Source organism: Bombus pyrosoma, linkage group LG9 (genome assembly GCF_014825855.1).
Source record: "Bombus pyrosoma isolate SC7728 linkage group LG9, ASM1482585v1, whole genome shotgun sequence".
Taxonomy (NCBI): Eukaryota; Metazoa; Arthropoda; class Insecta; order Hymenoptera; family Apidae; genus Bombus; species Bombus pyrosoma.
The window spans coordinates 9,106,910-9,130,911 of record NC_057778.1 but is presented as its reverse complement, the minus strand read 5'-3'; the positions used below and the strand labels follow the sequence as shown (position 1 = coordinate 9,130,911).

At 36.0% G+C, this 24,002-nt stretch overlaps 2 protein-coding genes and 1 long non-coding RNA gene across 3 annotated transcripts; 1 reads left to right on the top strand and 2 right to left on the bottom strand.

Moving 5' to 3' along the window:
• Positions 1 to 10,634: 10,634 nt before the first annotated feature.
• On the bottom strand, positions 10,635 to 17,227 carry LOC122570728 (transcription factor AP-1). The gene has a single exon (XM_043733503.1). It carries the CDS (start codon positions 17,159 to 17,161, stop codon positions 16,568 to 16,570), a length of 594 nt encoding a protein of 197 aa, XP_043589438.1. The 5' UTR covers positions 17,162 to 17,227; the 3' UTR covers positions 10,635 to 16,567.
• Positions 17,228 to 17,358: 131 nt separating this feature from the next.
• Positions 17,359 to 19,802, top strand: LOC122570730. Its single transcript, XR_006317896.1, has 3 exons — positions 17,359 to 17,848; positions 19,290 to 19,536; positions 19,610 to 19,802. It is a non-coding gene; the product is annotated as an uncharacterized LOC122570730 (long non-coding RNA).
• On the bottom strand, positions 19,328 to 23,936 carry LOC122570714 (general transcriptional corepressor trfA-like). Its single transcript, XM_043733454.1, has 10 exons — positions 23,169 to 23,936; positions 22,624 to 22,754; positions 22,395 to 22,537; positions 22,169 to 22,319; positions 21,851 to 22,083; positions 21,703 to 21,772; positions 21,295 to 21,635; positions 20,060 to 21,219; positions 19,858 to 19,989; positions 19,328 to 19,764 (listed from the first exon to the last, which is right to left on the bottom strand). Exons 2-10 carry the CDS (start codon positions 22,730 to 22,732, stop codon positions 19,743 to 19,745), a joined length of 2,361 nt encoding a protein of 786 aa, XP_043589389.1. The 5' UTR covers positions 22,733 to 22,754; positions 23,169 to 23,936; the 3' UTR covers positions 19,328 to 19,742.
• Positions 23,937 to 24,002: the final 66 nt, after the last annotated feature.

Genomic DNA, 24,002 nt, shown 5'->3' with positions numbered 1-24,002 from the left:
ATCGCGACTTACACATGTAACCGGTGCTCGGTTTAACGACTAATCTGCGGCCTTTAAGCCCGCTTTCCACCAACGCCACGTCGCACCGCGCCGCGATTCAATGTAGATTTCCTTTGTCCCGTGAGATCGTGGCTAGAGGCTGTTTCATAGATCGATGGGCGAAAAAAACGAAGGCTCGGTTTTCTATTTCATTGTCTGCTGTAAATTCAGATTTCGATTCCTGCAAATTCAGATTTTTATAAACTTTATTTTATAAATTAGAAAATATAGAAAATTTATTTCTACAATTATTTAATTGATACATCTATCGCTGTTACGCGATAGGATTTAAGACTTGCAAATTTTTAACTTACGACTCATAAAGCTGTACCGATAATCAATTAATCCGTAGATATTTCTGCAAATTTAAATTTGTATAATTGTAAACGATAATACGAAACATTTATTTGGAAATTTCCAGTTGTTTCGTTATCACACCTGTCGCTATTGTCAGTAGAATTTATTAAAGTTTGCAACTTGTAATTTATGGCGCGATATAGTTTTACTAATAATTAAACAATCCGCGAATATTTATTCATATTCGTATCTTTTACGAACGCACGAACTTAGCGAGAGGATCGTTTCACGCTATAAATATTACAATCATTTTACGTAATTCGATAATTTATAAACGTTATTGTCTTTAATATACTTTTCATTTTCTTAAGTCTCAATAATTGCCTTATGTATGTCATTTGAATTACGCGATTCGCGGTTTTACAATTTATGGCTCGTCCTTCTACATTTAACAAGTACAAATTTGTTAGGTTTCCATAGCGTGCGCCGACTCGATGATAAAAGATATTCGCCGCTCGTGGAACGTACTGTACTCGCGCGTGCTCTTTGTTTACCCGCGCATTCCATCGTAGCTCGCAACACGCGTGCAAACGCACACAGGGGCATCGCGTGCGTGCGTATATAGGCGTGCATGCGTACGAATGCATTTGCATTAGCCGCGAGTTATCTACATCACAAAGCGTCGCCGCTTAGTTGGCCTACTTATCCCGCGCCTCGACGCTTAATAACTCTGGGGAGCGTCCAGATAACGCGTCACGCCTCACGACCATCCGGACACGACCATCCGCCAGACTTTTTCTTCCACTTTAATCCGATCGTTCGATCGTTTCGATCACATTCTTTCTTCCGTCATTTCGATTTGCAAAAACGAAGAAACGAAATTACGCGATACAACGAAGTACGCTAGGAAGAAAATTTATATACTTAGCTTACAAGCACCGTACATGTTTCTTTCCCTCTTTTTTTTTAAGGAAAACATCAAGTACGATCTAATCGCCTCTTGAAATTAATCAACAGATCCACTGTATGCATGGCTAATGCGAGCGAGGGAACTCTGAATGGAAGTTTCATGTTAAAAAATGTCGTACGTTATTTGCGACGAGATCTTAAACCGTGAACAAATCTTTTCTGATAGGAAAAGCAATGTAACGTTCAAAAAAAAAAGAAAAAAGAAAGAAGGATTCACTGCAGATTTTATACTAATTTTTCACGCTGTAGCAAGTGGCACGGTTTCGCCGTTTCACGAGATGAAAGTGGAGTAGCCTAATCTGCAGTTCCTTCCTGATTAAAGCAGATCTGGAGCTCCGTGCACCGAACTGAAGGCTTGCGTTGCTCTTTCAGACGAAATCCGCTGAATTCTCCTTAAGAAATCTCGTTTCGCTCACCTCGCGTGCAAAGTATCTCACGAAGCAGCAAACTTCAACGAAATGTTAAAAACATACGCAAGATCGTTAAATCAGCGACGAATCATCGACTTTATGTGCGATTTGCGATTAATCGATTTTTAGATTATTCAGTTTTAAGTCGTTGACACTTAACCTCAACCTAACCTCAAACAACTACCATTCCAGATTATAAATTTCTGTATCTCTAACTTCCGAATTATTAATTTTCGTACAACGCAATCGTGATTAGTTCGTGATTAATTACCAAGTATCGAACAATTAACCTCGATTTATCGAATTATCTTCCTTTTATCCCGACCGTATCACCAATTACTTCCATCGAACACAGAATCCCATTATGATATTCATCGCGCATAGATAACGATATTTTTCTACGACCTCGGAAATCGGTAATCGTCGTACGATTATTCATCTTCTTATCGCGTGGGAAAGGTTATCTCTCCAATTCCAAACGACGTACGAATATATATTCTTTCGTACACAGTTCGATAGAAAGATCATCCAACACAGAGGAACTGGAATCCACTTGCCGACATACGTGCCACGTTAAACGTACGATTTGAACTAAGGAGCACACATATGGACTCGCACACGTGCTCGCGTTCAAACAATCGCGTTTAGAGAAGGAAAGTATTTGCACGAGCTGGATGTTTAACTGTCTAATCTTAAGACATGGCTTGGAGCAAATATCAAAACCAGACCGATTTTTCAGGCACAGGTGCGGAGTGTTTGTATTTACGATGATCGGCGAGTTTTCGACGTTGTAAAATATGCAGAGAAAACGAGAAATATTCTTCGTGATTTCCCATTGAACATAGTTGACAAGCTTGCTGAATAAAGAGCCTGCAAAGAGTCTTATAGCAAATATGCAGTTCGACGACTAAGTAATTGCTATATCTTTTAGTTTTTTTTTTTTTTTAATATAAAGAGAATACAAAGAAGTTTTTTTTAGGAGGCGTTATAATTTTCAGTCGAAACGGATTAAACAGTGGAAAGCGTGTAGAACAAAGAAGATCCCAACGATTTCGTCGGAAGGAGATAATCTGAGCAACGGATTCAAGGATAGAGGGAGAGCGCAAGACGTTGAATAACGTGACACGGGGAACGGAATTCGCGATAATAGCGTTTGTTCCACACTCCATACAGCGTATACGGGTGCCTGCGATCGTCCTCGCATTTTTCACCATCTTGGAGAAGTGTGTTGCATCAGTTAAGGAGATCTAAACGCGCAACCTTGCAGGCCACGAGCGACCTTCGCGTCGAATTATCCATTCGAAGCTGTTTGCAGCGTAATCGAACTCGCTGTGGATTAATCAAAGCCTCGGTACGGTAAATACAAATCAGCTGAGAAATGTCGATCGGTATTCCGTAGATATATTGGTAGACACGTGCATGTCTTCAGCGTTCCAATCGAGTTTACCTCTCGTTTGTAATTTTGCCACACCACGGTATCTCCTCTGAGAGATAGCGGTATTTCTCGTTATTTATAAATTTTGGAAGATGATTTACGATTTAATTGTTTTACGACAGGGAATAATTTAAAAAGCGGTAGGTTATAGGTTTCAACTTGGTCCAATCGTGATTAATATTACATTTAAGGAGGAAAGAAAATGTCCAAGATTCGCGGCATCAACTCGTCCCACGAATTTCACGCTTGCGCTTCCATTCCAAGGGAAACTGAATATATTTTTACCGCGTAGCCAGTATTAATTCAACGAGCTAAATAGCATGCGTTTCTCGGCGCTATTTTATGGTACGTACGTTGCCGTGAACATTGGCGATAAATATGAAACAGCGGACTGTAGGTCGAGTCAATTCTCGCCGCATTCCTAGTCGAAAGCGATGGTTCAATTTACGCGATTACTGTATCAACAGTTTCCTCGTAACTGTTGGAAACCTCGAGAAAAAAGGACATTGGAAAAGAGACGATGGGAATAATCCGTCGAGAAGGAAACGAAAGAAGATCAGATAGCCAGTTAAATTTAATTATCTTTGGAGAAGATATTTAGAAGGAAGATTTCTAAAGATATCGAGAGTAACGTTGGAAAGATTGAAAAGATTTAGCGAGTTTCCGGTGAAGTATTAAAGAAGATAAAAATCTCCCATAAAACCCGTGCAATAAATCGAAACGGCGTGAGATGAGTGCACGCATGAACGCGAATTGATAGCGTATGAAAGGCAAGAAAAAGACAGCCTTATGCAATACCAGGAGAACCGCGATTCATTAGTGCCACGAGTCCGGTTTCGAGTTGAAATACGAGGAGGCAGAAATAGCCTTGCGGGAGAACGGTGGCCGTCGCAGAAAAACAATAACCAGCCTCTGAATTTTCCTTCGCCGTTCTAATCGATTATTTTTCCTCGTTTCTAGCCCCCCGATGTGGTTACACGATGATTTCGCGCTATTTTCGAGTGGTATTGCCGCAAGTTTCACAGGAAATAGGTCACGTAAAAAGCAAACGTGTGCTCCTCGGACATTGCTGGGAGGAAAGTAAACGAAGTAAAACACGTGTCCGTTTAATTTGATAAGATTTCTATGTTATAAAAAATTCTGGATAAGTTGGAAAAAAAAAGTGAAATATCGACGCGTAAAAATCGCGTCTTCTCGAATAACGTCAAACACTTTGTATGAGAATCTTTAACTTAAGCAAACTTTGGACAGAATCTACGAGTTTGCAGATCTCCAAATAATAAATAATTTGTGATAAAATCTTTAATGCGGATAAAATTAGTGTTTAACGTATAATTCGATGTATTTCTAAATATATATATATATATATATAGGTATTTGTTTAATTTCGACCTCGCGGTCAAGAAATAGACCTGGTTCGCGTGTATTTGCAAATATTACATTGTACTTGGTAACAGAATCTTTAATTAGAGAGAGCTGCGGATAAAATTGTATTGCAATATACAAAAGCCTGTAATGTTCCTAAATATCGAAATATCTTCGTTAATTTCGAAGGAAAATATTCCGCACCAGGAATTCGTTATTTTAACGCGAAGACTTAGAAATATTCCAAAAACAATAACCGGACGTAACCTTAATTTATGATTATTGGAACATACCTAAACTCGTTCACAAGTATAATAATCTCATACATTTGCATGATCGTAGTTTGTATGGCTATCGTACGTAGATTGGCAGGCATTCGTAGTCGAAGCAGTGGCCAACTTTGCATACGTCGGTCGTTTTCAATACACATCGGCGAACGTGGCGTATAATCACTCAACGTTTCCTTCTGCTAGCTCTTTCCAGCACCTGCATACGTCTGTTGACCACGTTTCTACACGACAAGTCCATTAAAAAAGAAACTTCTTGCCTCTGTTGTCTACGTTCGACTTACGTATCTTTTACATTCCACCAGAGCCAAGGTAAATAGAGGGGCAAAAAAAAAAAAAAAATAGAAGAAAAAAGGAGTCAGGAAGAAGAACGTTGTTCCTCTGTTGTACATTCTTGGAAAGCGACTAGAGCTTCTGTTTCCTGTCCTCTAATCGTTCTAATCGGTCGCGATGAGACCAACGATAGAACGCGGTTGGTCGGTAAAAGATTCATTAAGCGAAGGAAACAATTAAGAGAAGATCAGATCAGAAAATAATTAATCCTGTTGCTGCCTTTTGACCGACTTTTGTGGATTAGTTTCTAACGGAATTTCATTGATGTAGAGTATGAAACTGGTATAATCTATCGTTGGATATACATGATCTCTTAGAGAGAGAAAAATTTGATAGCATAATTTTGTAACGTTAATGAATTAAATCTGATAAATGATGTAATTAGATCGAGGAAATCGAAATGTAGATGCAATACAGAATATTCAATTAATTCAATTAACTAACGTAATTGTCTAAAATATAGGAAGAAGCTTCGATCTTAGCAGAATAATGTAATCTTCATTTTTAGCCAAAATTTACCGATAAAAACAGAGATTATCAAAATGTATCAGAATTCATTGTTCTTTAAATCTCTAAAAAATACCACGAAAACTTTTTATTCAATTTTCGCCACCTAAACGCGCGATATTTGTTAAATGCAAATTTGTTAAATCCACTGCGAAATACCGCAGAATCGCATTTCGATATAAACAGTTGAATCGTAAATTTTCCAATGCTGGGATCGATAGAAGAGGACGAAGAAGAAGAAGAAGAAGAAGAAGAACCTGTTCCCCTTGATGGTCCGTGTTTTCCTCTCGATCCGTCAGGATAAATCGCGATATACCGTGATCGGCGAGTTAATTAGAGATCGATCAATTAGATTAGAGAACGGGGTCGAGCCAGTGAGTTCGTGGAAATTATGCCCGCTGGCAAGCATCGCGATTTCATTTGCCTGCTGGCTGGTTAAATAAAAATGCGAGGACGCCATCGTGACACGGCCTTTCTAATCTATTTCATTCCGATCCTCTACGATTCGATTCAACTCGAACGTTCATTAAAGAAGAAGAGAAAAAAAAAAAAAGAAATTGAAAGTGGAGCTCATGAATAACATGGGATATAAAACTTAGAAACGTGGATGGTCCAGTTGCGTTGATCAAAAGTATCGTTCGAAATGTGGTTGCATGGTCGATACGCGAATTACATATTCGAAAAAATAGCGAAGATTAAGGAGCCCCACTGATTCAGAACCTTGAAAGAAGACTTCGAAGATTTATTGAACAGGCTCCGTAATATTTCATCACGGTTAACTGAAAGCATCGCGTATGAATTAACGATGCCGATTTTTTAATCTGACATTTTGAAAAACCACATCGCCTTACGGGCAATCGTTCCTGTTCGTCAATTAATATTACAATTATAATTCCAATTTTGATAATAATATATCCATTGAACGAAATACAAATGTTCTATCAGATAATTTTTAACAAGAATGATAGTTATTTAGCGTCATTTTTTTTATAGTATTTAGCCATAGTTATCTAGTCATTTTAAAGATATTTACCGAATGTCCAGCTGGACGAATCGTAAAGTACAAATTAAATAATAGAAATAAAAATACTTTGAAGATACTATATAATATCGGAGCAATCTAGAAAGCAAAGCAACCAATCTCATTTTCTGCAAAATTTCTTGACTCGAATACGCGTATAACTAATCATTTTTTATTACTATTTCAGAAAACAATTGTTGCAATACGAGGTATATGAAATATTCGTTTTCCCCTGAATATGAATTAAATTTCATTTAAATATGAAATTTCATATCGAAATACGAACAATCCAACTGACAATGGTACAATATTCCAGGTATTTCTGTAATTTACACGGAATGTATAGCGTGTTATTAAATATTTTGTTCTCTTTAAACATATGAAAACGTGATACGTGTAAAATGTATATTTTATTCTATTGCGTATACAAATTACAAAAATGTACGTTCTGGTAACTGTATCTGCATATTCCTCGGCCAAATGAAAAATAACAAATGATTCCAGATTACTCGTATCAATTTAGATTAAACATAAGGAGTGTTTAGTAAATTCGTTTATTAACGTTGCAAACTGGAAGGATCAACACGGTTGTTTGCCTTTCTTCGATTGATAAGCCGCAACCGATATGAACATGTTTTACGAGATAATGCTGCGATAATATCGATAACGCGTCCATATCCGTCTTTCAATTGCAATATAGCGTTCCGAAATTCGATCTGGGCACGACCCTTTCAAAGCGTAATAAAGTCATAAGAAATAAAAAAAGAAAAATTAACGACTTGGAAAATTATTGCTTCTTTATCGTCAAGATTCCGATACCAGGTATAAAGAACACGAATTGTTAGCTTTTCATGAGCAATCAAGTTTAACAGTTGCATCACGTATAATAACGTTTAAGATATGTAATTTATGGCAACGTATTTGATGTTTTCTCGTCATACGTTACGAAACCTATTTTAATGTTGGATGTTTTAATGTTTAATGGAAAATCTTCAAGTACAGATATGCATAAGTTTGTGCGATTAAGAAGAATTAAGAATGTTAGCGTTATTAATAATTTGTACAATTTTACCAATAATATTATAATAATAAAATATTAGTTGAATTACGCAAGAGAGCCGTGGCCCTAATTCAGCCACGTAAAGTAATTTTAATTTTGACCAAGAACGTAATACATGTTGCTTCGACTGTTCTGATAAAACGATTTTAATCATCGTGCTCCCTCTTCAGCCAATATAAACATGAAAAAGAAAAAGACCGAAGATAAATAAAACTTATGCGTGCGTAGAACGTAGTCCCAGTTAAATGGGAATTTAACTTCAATCAAGGCAACCACCAGCGAAAGATACGAACGCAAGACCGATTGCCGTGAATTATTCATGAGCCACGGACAGCTACATGATCGTTTTTCATATTCTAAGCGTTTATTTATGAGCTACGTTATTTCGCGGAGGCCTACGGAGACGAACGATTCGTTCGAAGCACGAAGGGAGACAATGTTACGATTGATTCTCAATCGATAAGGATGAATACGATGCAGAGTTTGTTTCGAAAGATTATTAATTACATAGAAACGATCAGCGAAGAAAGTAAGAAAAATCGACTGGTCAGGAAATATTACTAATTGATAGAAAAATAATTGAAATTTCTTCTTTCATCGAGCTGTTCCATCATAATCGCGATTAATAAGATAAAAATACGATCAACGAGATAAGGAAATTCAATATCGTACGTTATACGCATAATAATAATTTGAATAAATATGTTCGACAAGTTATTAATTATTACTCATTATCGTGGGAAGATTTTTTGAGAAAATAAATCAGAATAAATTAAAATATTAATAATTATCTGGTAATTTAGTTTCCAGAATGAAAATTATCCGTTTTACGTGAAATTATTTATAGGTATTTATATTTTTATTAGAAGCTCGCGAGTCCCATTAAATTTACGAGACTTTGAAAAATCGATATTCAGTCACGCTCGTTTGTGATACCTTTACGGTAAAAATGAAGAAATATCTTTCGTCAGAGAGCAAAAACAATTCGAATCCTCGTGTACGATGTATCGTGGCGTTTACATGAAAACTATCAAGTTATTTTTACGCGCCGAGGACGTCGAGCGCGCGAAACAAAGCCGTTCGAATCTGGATAACGCAAGGCTTCGCGTAAGAAGCGTAGGGGATAGATCGTAGGAAGAGCAATTATGACCCTGACCAATCATCGCAATGTCAAACTTTCATTTCGAAATATTATCGAGCAAAGATCACGATAAAGTGGCTGATCCATCTTGTAAAATTCGATAGGAATTTTATTGCGATAAAGGCTTGAAATAATAATTTCAATTCCATATAAGCGATTGTGAAAACGTGACCGTGTGATAAAATTTATCGCGACATAGCAATGAACGTTCGTAATAAATTAAGTAAATAAGATACGGCTAAATTAAAAGTCACGATAGAGAAATTGGAAAACAATTGGGAAAAATTAGAAGGAGCTGGAAGATCGTGTAAACGTGACAAATTCATCGATTGCAACTTGCGTTTAGGAAATTCAGATCTTTCCCCCGCTGATAGTATTTTAGGTTGTTCGAAAAGTGTCTTTCTTTTACAGACACGTGTTTTACAACGATGTATCTTTGTACAAACATGAAACCTAATCTGTCGAACGTTGTCATCTTTATTTTGACAGAACGAAATGGATCGTACGTAATTCGATAAAATAATATAAAACGGAAAATATTGTGCGTCCATTATTTCCTTACAAAACGAAAGAAACTTTTCAGACGATCTAATACAAAGTTGAGTTAGAACGTTAAATAAGAAATTAGAAAAGAGAAAGCTTAAAGAATTAAAAAAGTTAGAAAATCGTAAAAGATAAAAAATGAAACTAAGGGAAGATAAGAGACGAATCAAAGGTGAAATAATTAAGAACATCAAATGAAATTAACGAAACTTTAAATAAATCAAAGAGTAATTTCCATTGCCTACTCGCTTTCTCCTATACGTAAGCAGAACATGTAAAATTATTAGCCGCTATTTAAATACATTTATTCGGAACATCCTACACGATTCTGTAAATAATTATTCAACCATCGCGTAAGACGAATAAAGAGCGGTTTGTCCATCGGATTTCTCTAAAATATTCATTTATTTTTAACCGCTTTAACCCGTATATTTTTGCAAATGTAGAAACTACTTCGGTTCGAATTCAATTACACCCAATTCCGCCCACGTCTCGCTTTCACACAATGCTCGTTTATCGCTAGCATCATAAACGCCCGTTTACGTCTGTTAATAACGAAACAGTTGATTTTCAACGCATTAAAACACAGAACGTGAGTGAAAGTTTTCCACGATACCTCTTCGAGATTATCTGCTGCAGAATCATCAGAGTAATAAATATATCGAATTATGTATACACGTACGAAACGTAGATGCAACATAAGTGTAAATATTCTTAGCTAACAGAATCAATTTAACGTTTCCAATTTCTGACGAATGATCAGCTACGATCTTTTATTTCTCAGCTCGATAACTCGGTTCTACTGTCAACTAGGATTTACCAACACGCTTCCGGGAAACGAACGTTCGAATCGGTTAGGCCGCAAAAATTCACGATCTTAATTCGTACCGAGAACTTTCCCAATTGAGCCAATTAAACAATTGCGATAATTAACGCGGCGAGCGATGGGACGCAAGTTGGAATTCCGGTTTCTTCTTTGGAGAAGATGGTCCGCGAATAGGACGAGACATTCAAATCTCTCGAATCAAGAAAAATTCGTTACTTCCCGATCACTCTATTTTCTATCGAGATTCAATCTTACGATCGTTAATAGGAAAAGTGTGAAATACAATTCGGATAACGAGTGAAAGAAAGATAAAGAGAAAGTAAAAAGATATTCGAGCATGGAATCGATCGGTAAGAAAAAAGGGTGGGGGACACGGTTTCCGGGGAAAAAAGACACGCACGTTACGTTTTAATATAATGAAATTTTATTCTTTTTCGTCGTATTTCATTCAAAAATAAAATTATTTGTAAAAAAAGGTTTCTCCGCTTTCTCGATCGGTAGACAATATATGTAACATATACGTATGCGCGCCGATATATATGTATAAATATATACAGATACGTCTATATATTTATACATATATACGTATATATATCTTTATAATAATTATTACATATTACAATAGCAATATTTACTCTCATGTATAGGGTTATACATAACTCTATATATGCGGTGCTTTTTCATCTTCGCGTCGTCATCACCGTACTATATACTATATTTATTTATTTATATATCACGCATATATATATATATACACATATAACAATCATCGTCTTTATATGTATATATATACACACACACACACACACTCTTCTTTAACGGGGTTATTCTCGCTTACATACTAAATCACATTGTGGTTGTTTCATCTTTACTTTCATACGTTTTTCTTTGTGACACCGCTTTTTTCTCCGCTCGCCTATACTCTTTAAACTTCTAAAAAGATTCCGACATTATCTCATTAACTAACGTTATTCAGTTTCCAAACATTTCTTTTTTCTTTTCTTTTCCTCTTTATCTCACTACGAAGAGTTCCATCGTACCAATTGTCCCTTTATTCTCTGTTTGGCCATGCTAAAACAGATCGAAAATTTCTAACAAGACAAATATCATATACCTTTCAGATCGTCTTACGTATCACATGATTTTTTTTTTTTTTTTTATCCGATTCACATTTTTCATATGCGAAGAGAAAGTAATAGAAGAAATTGTGTACGCGAAGAAAGAATGAAAACATCGCGTGATAAAAAGTATCTTTGGAATCCTTGATGGTCGTTGTCATAATTATGTCCTCCTTTTTGTTTCTCTTCCTCTATTTATAAATCACTTGGAGAAAAAGGCACGCCGTAAGTGATGGCCGACTAATTTTAATTGCATGGCTGGTGAAAGAAAGAAAAAGAGGATAGAAACGAAGGCTTCTAAACATTCGCCTTTACCATCTTGCGTTCTCCTTGTGTCCTTAATGAGAAAGATCATTTTTTTTAATTGAGGAAAGAACGCCGAGAGTTTTCAGAGCGAGGCTGATCTCTCGTGAAATAAATCGAAAAGGAAAAAAAGAAAGAAACGAACGAGATTTTCAAGCGAAGAGAAAACAGAGCACGCTTATTCTAATATATTTTAAGAGAGAAATAAATATAATATGCGTTAAAAAAATTGTCAAGTTATGTGCCGAATGTCGCGCGTCAAAGGAGGGGAAGAAAAGTGCGAAAAGTATCGGCGCACACAAGCTCTTTTGGAATTTTCTTCGATTTATAAAAAAAAAAAAAAAAAAAGAAGAAAAAGAAGAAGAAGAAGAAAGAAAGGTCACAAATGAATGATTTAAAAAATAATTAGTCGTACGAAAGATATGTTTGAAATTGAAATTAAAACAATGATTATCTACAATGAATGAATAGTTCCTTCCCTTCGTTTGAATCGATTGCTCCAATTATCCCACGTGTATATATATATATATGTATATATATATATATATTATTATTATTACAATGTACGTGTATCTAAAAATATCGGATAAATTTCTGTTCTTTCATCGAATTGCAATCTCCCAACGACGAATCGCTTCGAGTTCGTCCTTTACACTACGATTAAGCCTACGTCTCGTAATTAAACGAGCTCGCAACCACGGAGAATCACAACACGTTTCTTCTTCTCCTTTTTTAATCATTTCTATATCTTTCACTATACTGATCACCAAACAAATTCATAAAAGTTACGCTATCAAGATACAACGTGAAAGTCATCAATAACCTAAGAATTGAATTTCTAAATATCTGAACGTTCAAATCTCTGAATCTCCAAATTTCAATACGTCCAGATGTTTCAATTTTTCAAATTTCCGAAATTCTGCGCAATGCAAAATATAAACAATAATACATAAAGAGTTAGCACAAAAACTTAACAGAATACGCTTCCTCGTATAAAGAACGAATCAACGCACGATTGCTCGATTATATTGCTCGAAAAGCCGTTCAAAAATCTCCGTAACTCATCAATCATGATCATCCTTGTACTATTCGCAAAAGTGTTGCGACACTCCGGGAGAAAACTTCTTTACAGCGATTCCTTGCGTAATGGCACAACGGTAACGCCGTACGATTCTGTTACCACTTGCTTCTTCGATTCGAAAAATAAAAAAGAAAGAAAGAAAGAAGGAAAGATGCAAGTCTAACTTTTCAATATCCAACTGACGTACAGTAATAAAAAAGAAACTTCTTCCCAAGCGCGTTTCTTCTAAATGCAAGTCGTCGTCGCACGTGGTAACACAATCGAAACCTACGAACGTGTTACATGTGTCTGTTGCTCGTGTTTTATACGAATCTGCGAGTGTATCACGCAGCGTACGATAAGTTACGAGGGCATACTGGACAAGACTAGATGCACATATGACGAAACGACAGTTCCATAGACACAAAATTTGATACTCTCGTCACTTCTATCGCATATACTCGATTCTGTTTGACCCTTGGAATCGTTATGTTACGTTAAACTGAGAAATCAAGAATTTCCGATATTACATGGCTTGATATAGGATGATGCAAAAAATATAGTGAAATCACGCGAGCAGTGACGAAAGTATCAATGTCTTTGAAACCGAGGGGGAACACGCAGTATCGGCTTAAAGCTACGGGAAAATAAATGAAACAGAGAGAAAGATTCAGAGCTTTTTCACGGAGAGTATCGTGGACACGATTGCGCCACGTACACAGAAGCGAAAGGAAATTCGAGCGAATTTTTCAACGAAAAGCACGTGGCTGAATCGTATCGATAGGCGAGAAACGAATGCCTTTAACGATAGAACTACTAATCATTAAAAAGTAATTAGAATTCAAACGGTAGAATAAAAAAATAAATATAATTATATATTCTGTCTCAATGACAACCGATATTAATTTTGTCAGATAAGGTAACTTTACCTTAATTGTACAAATAATACGAAGTTCATTTTATTTTAATGAGTTCGGTAGTTCTAATGTTAACCCCTTGCCCTACGATTTAAGTTCCAACAGTCGCGCTGACTTCACGGTCTGGCTGAGCGTTCCAAGTTGTGCAAGGTACAACTAATTTTATGTTACTATATACTCGTGTTCCTTATGTTTGGCCCGAAGAACGTACTACGAGTATAATTCGTGTTTTTTATGTTTATCTCGAAGGACGTACCACGAGTCTAACTCGATGTTGTAGGTTAAAGGGTCAATGCGTCGCTAACGCGTTTTCTATCCGAGCACTCCTTTCTAGTGTGCCTGGTTTTTTACTCATCGTTACATAATCAAGTCGAGGCTGGGACGCAAAAAGTGCGTGTGTTCCGTGCAGTGGTGGCTAATGCGTCGCACACAGTTGAAACTTGTGTTTGTCCGTCTCGGTTTCGGATGCGGACGGCGACACGATTTGCTTCAACTGTCAACACAACAATGACTCACTACACGTGATGTTCTGCGCGTGTGCACCTCTAGAACAGACTGTAAATAGTACGAATGCGTGTGCTATTGTATAGTAAGGATTTATCGTCACCACGAAATCTTCCGAAGAAATCGCTTTCTTTTTCCTCTTTCTTTCTTTCTTTTTGTCAACAGTTTTCGCCTGATTTATCGAGAATCTAGGGAATTCTCGCGTGGCCCGGCATTTCGTGGCAATCGTTGCGGTCGCGAATTATCGCTTCGTGATAACAGAACCTACGTCCAGCCTTCGACGCAGTATAATTTTTTCCTCTTTCTCTTATTCGAATGATAATAAAAAGCGCGGTTTGTTTGAAGAACTCGTAAGGTGTATTATAAAAGACGAAAAGCCGTTATTACACACGTGTTCACGCGCAGTGTAACATCTGAGAAAATAAAATGCAAGAAGACTAAGAAAAACTCATCTTTTGGAAGGGGCAAATGTGTCGAATACGTCTAACAAGAGGCGAGAGATTAAGAAACAAGAGCTTTCTAGTAATGTTAATCGTTTCTGGTGCGTATTCACGGGAATCGACGAACTTTTGTCGTTCGAAGATGCTGTAGAGAGATGTCTCGAGCTACATCGAGTTCATATTTCTTTCTTTCTCTTTTTCATTAAATGCGAGCTTATGGAATTCTTCGATAATTTCATCTTTTCGACTGCGATCGACCTTGTGGCCGGGAACGGCCGTTCAATCTCGCTTTGTGACCAAGTACCACCATTGTTTCTAAAGGCTGTATAAAATAGAGTAGCGCCTGGAACCAATTGTTGGCGTTGAAATCACCGCGTTTAGCCCTTTAACCTACAACGTCGAGTTAGACTCGTAGTACATGCGACAAACATTTTTTTTTTCTTGGCCGCATTCGGACGTACAAATATATTTTCTTGAAAAATATTAGCAAGATACCCTTAAAAATCTTGTCCAATTATCAATCGGTAATAATTATTTATCAAACATCTGGCAACATAAAATTAGTTGTACCTTGCACAACTTCGAACGCTCAGCCAGACCGTGAAATGGCGCGACCCTGCCGATGGTTACGGCACGCGCTGTTGGGACTTAAATTATAGGGCAAAGGGTTAATGAGTAAAACAGAAACGAGCAGGTAAGACGAATAGGCGATCGATCGCACTTTTCCAAGCGTCGGTGAGTGTGTTCCAATGTGCACGGTTCGTCCCCAGAGCTATGAACTTTCGATTGACACGGAGACAAAGCCCCTAATTCGGCATCAATGGTGCGAAGTTTTCGATGATAAAGCAAACGTTCTACAAGGATACTAGAGTGTCTACGATGCCGTGAATCGCGAGAACAACGTGAGCCAGTTGAAACGTAACCTTACGTTAAACGGATGTCAGCGACGGGCACCTTAGGTGAAAAGGCCGCAACTTGGACCTTTACCATCTGTATTGAATAATGTAACGCCGATATTAGCTCACCAGATTTTCACGCATTCATTGCAAAACGAAAAAAGAAGAAGAAAAAGGACGGAGGCGATCGCAAAAAGAAAAATGTCCCGTGGATTGATTACAAAGAATGCAAAGAAGTATTATTATCCTCCGACAGGGGGAAAACCCGAGGATGGTACAACGTTAAAAAATCGATAGGAAGATGATGAATGAGCGTGAAAAGCACCCGACAAATGAGAATCTCGAAAGATCTTCGATCGATTATTACCGTCGATTTGATCGTTTTCCCCCGGACGAATGTACATAATACGATCGGTAAATTTTTAGAAAGAACAGTTGAGAGATTCGAATCTCCCGCCAGTACTCGCCAAGTTCTCCAAAATGGCCGCATTGCAAGGTCCCACTCTTCTCCGCGAAGTCCCACCCACTCTCCTTTTTCTCCATCCTTTCCTTCCCTCTTCACTCCCCACTTCTGCTTCCCATCGGCGTACTTCTCGAAGCTGTTTATCTCTCTCTTTCTTCATCCGTCTTTCCCCTCCGCACCATTCTCCTATACACATGCACGTAATGCATTTCTCGTGCACATGTATGCATGAAAAACAGGCACACACAAAGAAGAGACACGCGTATAGGGGTGATTATTATCTCCTTATTCTTTTTGTTCCGCTCTCCTTTTTTTTTTTTTTTTTAAGAAAAGAGTCTCTATTTCACGCCCAGCACACCAAGGCACTCCCTTCTTCTTCTTTTTCTTCGTCTTGCTTAGCTCTTCTCACGCCGTCGCGCACGATCATCACCGTGTCCCCTTTTCCCGAAAACAACAAAGCAAACGAGAGATCGTAGTCAAATGTAAACAAATATCAACGACGACATCGATGTTCCATGGTAGAAGCTTCCGACTCCAACAAAGGGGAACAACATTGCCACGTTTGTAAAAGTAGCAAGAGCCACCGTCAGACGAAACAATACACGTCGGAGAGTCCCGTCCGATATAATCGGCTCAGAATTGACCCGAGACCGCCATAATCTGGCAGCCAGAGTGCACGTGGTCCATCACCTGCTCCTTCAACCGGCACACGTGCTCTTTCAGCCTATGCACCACCGCGCTCAATTCACTGTTCTCGCCCTTCAACAGCTTAACCTTGTCCTCCAGCCTGGAGATGCGCTCGAGCTTGCGCCTGCGGCATTTAGACGCAGCCACGCGGTTCCTCTGACGTTTCCTCTCCAGCTTGATTCTTTCCTGATTCTCCATATCGATAGGAGACATCGGGGGTGAACTGGACACGCTAGGTACCGTTTGAGGCTCATCTTTGATCTGTAGCAGACCTTGACTCACCGAAGATTCTGTACTCTGCACGCTGTTAGGTGGTTCTAACGTCGTATACGTAGCTCCATAAATGCTACCAGGTTCCTGCGAGCTGTCCGAATGATGCAACTCGTTCAGAGCGTCGATGAAACCTCGAGCGTACAATTCTTGGGCCTCGGTCACTGCCTTTGGAAACAGAATCTGCGTAGGTGTTGGTAGATTCGTCACTAAACTATCCTGCTGACCGATGATTAACTTTTCCAACTCCGGAGAGCCTAGTTTTAACATGGTCGGTGATAGAATGCGGATGTCACTCAGGTGCACAACACGATGTCTCGACAACTTGTGAACACCCAACTAAACGTACAGCCTTATATCCCGTGACTCACGTCCACTAAAAATAGCTCGGTCGTCACCAGAATGAGTGGCGATTGGCTACATCTGACATCATTCGCCGTTTACCATTGGCTGAACAATCGGCGCTACTAAGAAATGGCTGGCGCGTGCGCAATCGTGCATTGTTATTCCTGTGGAGGGAGAGTTTGAACGCCGGTACGCGCGTTAAAGACGCGACTTTTACTCGTTGCGAATTCGCGTTATTTTCGAGGCTCGATAATAGCGGTGCTCTATGATGGTGCATAAATAATGCGAGCACTATTGAACTGCAAAAATATCGCACTTATGTACTTCACGAGAGAATTTATTGTGCGTACTGAATCTCGCGCTGTTACGCTAGTACATGTTTTGTTTCTTTCTTTAAACTTTACTATTCCACTCTCACCCGAGTGGGTGTTTTTCACATTCTCGCTGCGCGTGTTGTGAGATCAACTTGTTTCGTGTTTCGACTCCGAGAACGTCCAAGCGTTATACTCGCATATTTAATGTCTCCTTGTTTTTTAAACGATGAACATTTATTTAGAAGAAAAGCAGAAAGATTTAAAAGGGATTACTGGGTCAAGATTCATGAGAAAATTGGTAACCTTGTTGTTCTGCTCTTTAATGTGTCAGCTGCGCATAATTACACTTACATGGAATTGCATTAATGCATCCATTGCATAAACCCGTATCAAGCGAGCTACAAGTCAATACACCAATCACGATTGTTTCACGCTATCTTGCATTCACCACATAACGCTTGTAACCGACTATCCGTATATTGAGCAAAATGTTCCGCAATCAATTGATACTACATATGTAATTCATTAGAATTCTATAACTCTTACAGAATACTCGAACTCGAGTTCGATTTTCATACGCTTTCTTTTGCAAATATGTAGCCCTCAAATGTATATATTATTATATATATTGTTATTTTTGTAAAATAATATACCTGACATATAACATCTATCTTCTTAAACAAGATCGCTAGAAACTACCGTTTTAACTTACATGAGAAAGATATTCCTATCGTTATAAACCCTTCAAAATCATTCGTTTACGAAAACATGAAAACAGCTCATCTGTCTGATTATCTCAGTTGACCAAGCATCAGAGTAGATAAATTGTTTAATCCCATAAAGCTTGATTATCCATTGATTCTCAAATACAATCTGCTTACCAATTAACAAATTGGCTGAAATCCAAGAATATTTCAATATAGTCTGTTTGTTATTTATTGACCTCAATTATTTATTTTGTAGACAAAATAAATGTTTCAGTAAAATACAAAATATCGTTGCATTGTATAATATAATTGTATATTATAATTTGTTTAATACACATGATAAATTTTATCGTATGAATATCTAGCTATTTTCTTTCTATTTTTCTTGGCACTTTGCGATATCACAAACACGAAACTATGAATATGAAAACAGCTTTATAACACATTGCTATATCGGCTATGCAAATTAAGCGTTGACCTCAAGCTTAGACTTTTAGCAACAGAAAGTTCCGCGTGCGTACACCCACGATTGCTACTAGGTTACAGATCAATTATGTTAGTGACAATTATGTCATAACGAATTATCCAGTGTTTCAAGTTGTAAACTTTTAGTTCTCATCATGATAATTTACTATATCGATTATTAAATTAGATTTTAGTAAAGTCAAAGTGCTAATGATTTTTAAAAAATATTTATTTAATAAAAGAGTTTATATGGAGAAGGTAACACTGGTTGCTTGTTTCGTCTTGAAATTAAACAAACATGTTTAATATTCACCTCTATGCTGGCCGCTCTATAAACCTGTCAGCATAGGATAAGGAATAAATAGTTAAATCTATTATACATAATACTTCTTTTTTATTTATGCACCGATGTCTCTTTGAACACTGCCAATAAAATCGGTCTTTTAAAATTGTTTCATCCATGCTTTCAATAAGCATCTTTTTTATTTTTCGTAATTATGTGTGAATGGATCATATGCGTTTGTCATAATACCACAACAGATTAGAAATATTACAAAAATCTGCTAGTTTCAGGTTATATTGATAAAACAATGAAAAACGCAATGTTCTAAAATGTTGGTTTATTCATTGAAACATGGTTAAGGATACAAAAAGTACATCATACGAACACTACTACGAGAGGAAGCCAAAATCATCGAAGCTATGACCACGTCAAAGCAAGCCGATTTCCTGTAAATAATTAACAATTGCTGATTTAATAAGAATGTGCGCAGCGATGGAAGCAGAACAGTTCGAAGTGTGAACTTGCTGTATAGTATGTTATAGATGTTTGAAGAAATTAATTTAGTTTCTATCTTTGCCTTCATTTTCTTCCCTTTTTTTTTTAGAAGTCCGTCCAATGAAATTCACCACATGCATTATTAATTTATTTACATCAAAGGGAATATCAATGTGTCTTACAAAACACATGACAGTATTTTATTAATCGCTTCTCCAATATCGACAAATATTGCATTGTAATTATCGATTCCTCCGTAATTTCCTGAGACAATAAGATAATAAGAAATCATGATAACTTAATATAAATAAAAAAGTATGTAAACAATTTTGTACGAATTAAAACAGAATTACTTACTTTATCAAATTAGGTTCATGATATGAAATCTGAGCACGTTTTCGTCTAGGGCGATTACAAGTAAATGTGCTATTGGTACTTGTACTACTTTCTGAATCGCTTGAATTGTCCGCACGTGAAGATACAGGACTTCTGTATATAAGTACTTAAGTTATAATCATATACGGTTAATATACATCAACATTTATCTGAATATACTTACAAAGATTGATTACAATCACGAGAAATTGTTTCATTCGGAGAAGGTGTCCTAGATTTAACATCGGATTCGTTCAATTTTTGCAGCACTACTTTAACAGCACTTGGGTCTTTCATGGGTTTGCCTTTCTTCTTTTTGTAAGAATTATTTTTCTTCAGTGGTGGTGTATTATTAACAAAATCACTGAAATGCGTCGTAGTTACCTTCTGCCTTTTATTCTTCTGCTGCGATAGTTTTGTTTCTTTTTTTACTGGCGCCAACTCTATAGTCTCATTATCATTATTCACAAGCAGTGGCAGATTTACGGTAGACTGGTTAAACGTTGATTCGTTCAAAGTGTCATGCGAAACAGATGGGATTGGACAAATTTGGGATATCTTTTGAAGAGTAGTCGTTATTTCTGGTTCTGGTTCAGCTGGAATTATTGGTTTCAAAGCAGACTCTTCTAGTACTGGCAGCTTCAAATCATTTATGTCAAAATGCACATTACGTGGTTGCCGTGTGTATATCAGCGTGAAATCATCTTCATCGTCACTTTCAAAATAGCCTCGTCTTTGTGTAATGTAATTTTGCAAATTCGTTGTAGAGGCATTCTCTGTTGTACATTCGTTTTCATTTGCATCTCTCATTATAGATTCGTTATAATAGTTGTTTTCATTTTGTTGAGGTATATTAGATTCATCTTCATTATTTGTTTGTATACTATTCGTGGAATTATTCACATGATTTGCACATCTACTTGACATTGATAGTGGCGACATTTCTTGCATAGTTTCTTCGAATAGATTCTTTGATTCTTTTTCTGCTAATACGAAACTTACACTATCATCATTAGAAACATCTACATCATCAGTCTTTTTGTCGTTATTTGTAAAAGAAGGCACGACTTGGGAATTATCAAATAACCAACTTGGTCCTTCAAGAGGATCCTCCCAGTTTGATGTAATACTTGTTGTTTCATTTACTTTTTCTTTCTTCTGTTCATCTGTAGTATCTAATTCATCGTTGCTTTCTTCATTTTCATCCCCAGTGGTTCCATCATTATTGTTTCCAGAATCATCGGGAGTTGATGTCTCTGCTATAATCTTAGTCTGAGAATCTTCATCTTCTTCATTACTACACCTTGACCTATCAGTTTCTTGACTATTTTGATTTTCTGTTAACTGTAGATAACAATTAAAGATTAATTAACGTGGAAATTAACTTTATGCAGAAATATGTTTACTGGCAACACAAACCATTCGAATGTTAATAGTATGAGAATTTTGCAATAATTTCGATACGTCGTTAAGCTTCACTCTGGGACTTCCTATACGTTCCAAATTTTCAATATTACATCGAGAACTGCGATTCTTCGGCGATCTTGACTTCGACTTTGGAATCCTTTCTGATATTCTTTGCGACATCCTTCCTGATATTCTTTCCGATATCCTTCCTGACATTCTTTCCGATATTCTTCCCGATATTCTTCCTGACATTCTTTCCGATATTCTTTCTGACATTCTTTCCGATATTCTTCCTGACATCCGTTCAGTAGAATTTCTGCTACTTCTCTCACTTAATCTTTGTTCGCTCTCATCTAAACATGAATACTGAAGTTATAGTAACTTCAAAATATGCCAATATGAGTCATTAACGGAACATACCACTGTCTCTTTGTGAAGCAACTGTTAAAGGAGACAATCTTTCAGGCATTCTGTATGTGCGACCATTTTTCTGCAATATTTAATTCGTTCAATAACTTAATTTTTCAAACAACTTTATTAAATTTAAAACATTCTACAAAATACTTACGCATGTACGTCTTACAGAGACTCCATTAGGAGACATTGAGTTGTTTAACTCTTGATTTCTGGGGGGTGTTCTTACCTCCGGTATTATACTTAAGTTTGATGAATTATTAATATGCTGCATATTTAATCTACTTAAATTAATGGTGGGTTTTGTAATGGTGTAACCGCTCACCATAGGCTTCACTACTCCTCTAGTTGGAGATTTTATTGACAGTCCTTTCAGTGATTCCCTTTCTGAAAGAATTTTTTTCTCTATTATATAGAAACCTATCTTTAAATCTACATAATATAAAAAGAAATAATATGTAAAAGAACTTACTTCCAGCAGAATTATAAGACATCTGCATATTCGTGGCAACAGATTCTACAAATTCTTGACAAGATGAAATTGTATTTGTTAAGTAACCAGTCAACGTCACTAACATTTTAAGCATTTCTTTAGCATTCTTTAGGATATTTGATATAATGGCCTAAAAAATATATTTTTATAAATCTGATTTTAATAAATTGACAAAATATTATTGTATTTAACATACTTTACTTACATCACGTTTATTACAAGCTAAACCTAAATCTTGTACTTCAGCAATTAAAGCAACATTTTGGGAAAATAATAACTGACCTTCATGCTTTTCTTTAGATAATGCTCTTGCTAATGAATTGTTGTTACTTTGTAACTGTTTACATACTATAACAATCAAATTTTGATATTAGTCTTAAATATATCAAAAATATTGTATAATTGAATAGACATATATTCTTTTTGAAACTCACATGGTTTGTAAGACTTAGCTTCATGATAATTCGTTAAAAAATGTTTCCTTTTAACCAATACTCTCTTTTGTGATTTTTTAACCTTCCTATGATTTAGTATCTGGGGCATTTTCCATTTATTATTTGAGCTTCTAAAATATGACAAAAATACCGAAAAAATACAAAACTCACAAAAAAGCAATGATAACTAACAGAAATTTTACATTATGAAACTATCAAGCTATCGTACACATTCTTTACAGTTTACTTATTAAATTCAATTACTAAAGAATGTAAAAACATCACAATATATATGTCCTAATTATTTAAAATTAAATGCGTATAAAATATTTTAAAGATAAGGATTTAAAATAAAAGAAAGATATTAAATGTGTATCTTAAATTATGGGTTATTAAACACACAATATTTTATATACTAATATATTTATTTCAATACAAGTAATAACAAATTAAAAATATAGGGGGAATAAAGTTCTGAATTCTGAAATTGTATAAAACAAAAATTAGTGCTAAAATTAACGAAACCGCGTAGTTTTGGTACATACCTGCTAATACGATTAAATCTTTTCAAATTTTCCAATTTATGGATAGTTTGTGTAGTAATATGATTTCTTCTCAACAATCATAAATTATTTAGTTATTTTTTAATGTATTACCAGAGGTATTACAGTCACATCACAAATTTGATATCGTGTAGAGCAATACTTTTCCGCCATTGTGAAAGTACTCACGGATCTCAAAACGGCGGGATAAACTCATTGATTAGAAGCAGAATGTAACTCATTTTAAATTTTGAACAAAAATAAAGAGTATGTTATAAAGATTGATTTCAATTTTTCATACATATTTGAACAATTATTGCTCATGTCCATTCAAATTTAAGTTGATACGCCATAAATAAAAAAATATTTTAACGCCCATTTGTAGATATTTAAATATTCCCCAGATATTCACTACCTAAGCACCAAAACCATATTTTTTTTTTTACCAAATGTTGCTATTTTAAGGATGAAATAAATTTTAATTCACAAGTACATCAACATTTAACATGAAATGATCGATGAACAGATTTCGAAGTTATAACTTAAAGATTTCATTCTTACTTCATTCTTATTGACTGTAAAATAATGTCTAGTAATGCAATGAATCTCATATTATAATTATTTAACTAATTTCTCTAAATTAAAATTAAATGATGCTTTTTATTACATTCTTTTAACAGAAGAATTTTGTTTATAAAATTTGATTTATCAATTCTATTTTAATCCATGTAAAAATATTATAGAATTAAAAATTAAACCTATTCCATTCATTTCTATTATGATGTTTATTTCAAATTAGAATGGTTATTTTAATAAAAAATGTTTAATAACAAATTA